Consider the following 3,300-nt stretch of genomic DNA (forward strand, 5'->3'; position numbering starts at 1 on the left):
TGAGACCGAGACTGGTAGGAGGGATTAGTGAAGAAAAGTGGGGCAGACATAGGCGGGTTTGGTGTTGGTTCACTTGAATGCAATCGTTGGAGTTGGGACATTCTTTTTACAACACAGCACAATTGACACATATTTCCAAATCAATCCCAATCACGATCGGTTCCGATACAAGTAAGCTGCGGCTTTATCCATCTAGTCGGGAGTGAATATGTAGAGCTGATTTTCATGAGTTGGACGTGCTGATGGTACTGACCAGGGCATAAATAGGGGATTGTTTTTATAGATAAATTGGACCAACAATAGTAGGCCTATTTATTGGCTCAAAGTAGTTTAAGCGTTATATTCTCCAAGTTGCGAAGATATGGCAATTTAAGCAAACTGGGAGGTTCAAAAAGCGGAAATTGCATACAGGCACTACCCAAATTTGCTCTAAACGTATTCCTAGCTAAAGACTTGAATTCTTGGGCAACTTCGACTCTACAAAGGGTTCAAATATCAAGCTAAATTTGAAGTGCTGGCTTAGACGCCACTATATATATATATATATATATATACACACGCACACACATACTCATTTCTCTAAAAGAGTACGGAATTTCAGTTTTATTGATTTCTCAAACATGGAAACTTCAAAAAGAAAAGCAAATCACTTACTTCCTCGCAGGTACTGTAACATTTGCCATCATAGCCTCAATCAACCGACCAAGTGATGCATATGAAGATCCACCTTCAATCACAGCCTCTCTGCTTTTTTCACTCATCTCTTTGACCCTCTTCCTCACCTCGCTATCACCTTCCATCAAGCATTTTACTGCCTTCTCTATCTCCTCGGCTATGACAAGCGCGCCACTACCAAGCCTGTAATTTATTTTCAACTCCACTGCTAACCCCAGATCCCTCACCATCTGGAATGCATTGGTTTGTTGTTCCGCGTAAAGTGGCCAAGTAGCAATAGGTACACCATGCCACAGGCTCTCCAAGATCGAGTTCCACCCGCAATGGGACACAAACCCTCCGATCGCTTTGTGGGCAAGAACCTCCACTTGTGGAGCCCATCCGCATATCATTCCAATGCCTCTGGTTCTTTCCAGGAATGCGGGTGGCAAGATCTCCTCGAGATTCTCGGCATCAGTAGGTTTGGCTAACCCATCATCTCGAGATGGCAGACGTACTGACCACAGAAACCGGTGGCCACTCCTCTCGAGCCCAAGCGCAGTCTCTTTCAACTGGGGTTCTACAAAACTCCCTCGACTTCCAAAGCATAAGAAAACCACTGATGATGGAGGTTGATCATCAAGCCACTTCATTATCTCTTGCTTGGCCTGATTATCCCCTGAATGCGTCTTACCCTTGAGGTCAATCATCGGTCCCACTGTGTAAATCGGAGGTATTCCATCGTTAAAAAAAGAGCTTACCGCATGAGATTCCAGCTCAGAAAACGTGTTGATAATAATACCATCCGCCTCTTGGTACTTTCTACCATGGTTTACAAAGGAGATGTACCCACCTTCCTTGTTTAGCGCCAATGAAGGCAAAGCACCAGGAGGAAGTGGGTTGACATAACTCGGAATGGCTGACTCGGGATCTGTTTCCCTAAACTCAATGCCGACCTGGTGATGCCGGGTTGGAAGGTAGAGCATGAAGCCAAAGAAGGCAGCATTACCAGTGAAGAAGACATAAGACGGGACACCAAGCTCGTGAGCCACATCAATCATGGAGGAGCAGAACAAATCGACCACCAAGCCGGCAAGTGGAAGCGAAGTGGATAACGCATGGTTGATGATAGCTTCTTTGACATGACTTCTGTAGCTCTCTACGTACTCGGTGATGAATTTCTCAACAGACTTAAAGAAAAGCTCTTTTGGGGGAGGATCTACTTGAGGAAGATGAACAAATCTAACACGGGTGTCGGAGGCAGCGATCGACTGTACGAGGCTATGGTTGGTGGGTGCAAATGCTGCTTTCATGATGAGAACCGTGATGGAGAAACGGTCATCTCTATCAAGCAGATGCTTTGCAAACGCAAGGGTGGATGCGAGGTGACCCATTCCCGGGGTAGGAATGAACACAAGCTGTGCTCTCTTCATCTTGTACTAAAGGTAAGTGGTTATGACAAGACGCCGGCTTCTATAAATGGCTTGTGCTACTCTCACAGAGGGACCACCGAGGTCACCGAATAGATACCAAAAAAATTTATTTTTTAAAAAGAAAAATAAAATTTACAAATTTATTAAAAAAAGAAAAATAAAAAGAAAAAGAAAGAAAGGAAGAAAATACTCAATCGGTATCTAAGATTACGGGAGAAGCATTTCCCTCTGTATATTCATACCTTGCCTATATCTTCTATAGGTTGCTCCCGTTTTTAAGCTTTATGGCTCCGTTTGACTGTATAGTTAAGATGAAATGCGATAAGGTATTTTAAACAGTAATAAAAATAATATTATTATGATTTAATTTTTTTAATATTAATTTTATATAAAAATTAAAAAAATTAAGTTATTTATTATATTTTATATAAAAATTTAAAAAAATTATGAGAATTAAATAAAATAAGATAAAATTATTTGATTTTTTATAATCAATCCGAGCCTTAACTTATTTTATGCGTTTTTTGTGAATCCGTTCGTTGTTATCATCTCGTCAAACGAACATGTCAGATTCATATCTAGATTTCGCTAAAATATAAATATGAGGTAACAAAACTGAGCCAGTTTTCAATATCTATCGTTTTTAAATCTGCCAGTTGGATAGTAAAAATAATTTTATTATTTATTTATTTATTATTTTTATTATTATTTAATATTTTATTATTATTTTTTATTTATTTTTTTACTATTATTCACTATACGTCAATGCTTTTGAACATTCAAAACCAATTTTAATTTTGTGTCATTTGCTTCTTGTCCAGCTTCACCTTCTGGCAGCTGACAGTCTACGTTGGAAATTTGTGGCAAATAGAATTTACGATTCTTGCTTTAAATATTTTTTTTTTAAAAGATTTTTAATTACTTGACTTGAACTAACAAAACGAATCGGTAACTTTCACTACATCCACCGTTAGTGAGCATTCACATCACATTTCTTATAAATTTTCTTAAGTTTTAGCTAAAATTCACCATTTCTAAAATTTTATCATAAATTTATTAATGTTTCAAAACTCTTATACATCTCATTTCTTATTAAAAAATTATGAATTAGCCTCGTGCCAACAAATTAAGAAAAAGAAGATTGCTATAGTTTTTAGTAAAAATGTTACAAAGACAGTCAAAAGTGATATTATGGCTCTGTGGGTAGGGGAAA

At 38.3% G+C, this 3,300-nt stretch overlaps 1 protein-coding gene across 1 annotated transcript; it reads right to left on the minus strand.

Moving 5' to 3' along the window:
- Positions 1-580: 580 nt before the first annotated feature.
- Positions 581-2,087, minus strand: LOC122303289 (anthocyanidin 3-O-glucosyltransferase 2-like). Its single transcript, XM_043114989.1, has one exon. It carries the CDS (start codon positions 2,085-2,087, stop codon positions 651-653), a length of 1,437 nt encoding a protein of 478 aa, XP_042970923.1. The 3' UTR covers positions 581-650.
- Between the last annotated feature and the right edge of the window lie 1,213 nt (positions 2,088-3,300).

The sequence above is a fragment of the Carya illinoinensis genome, chromosome 3, assembly GCF_018687715.1.
Source record: "Carya illinoinensis cultivar Pawnee chromosome 3, C.illinoinensisPawnee_v1, whole genome shotgun sequence".
NCBI classification, from domain to species: domain Eukaryota; kingdom Viridiplantae; phylum Streptophyta; class Magnoliopsida; order Fagales; family Juglandaceae; genus Carya; species Carya illinoinensis.

Bases quoted from the DNA above. Each gene is read 5' to 3' on its own strand.
- LOC122303289 (XM_043114989.1), bottom strand. From the start codon at position 2,087: ATGAAGAGAGCACAGCTTGTGTTCATTCCTACCCCGGGAATGGGTCAC.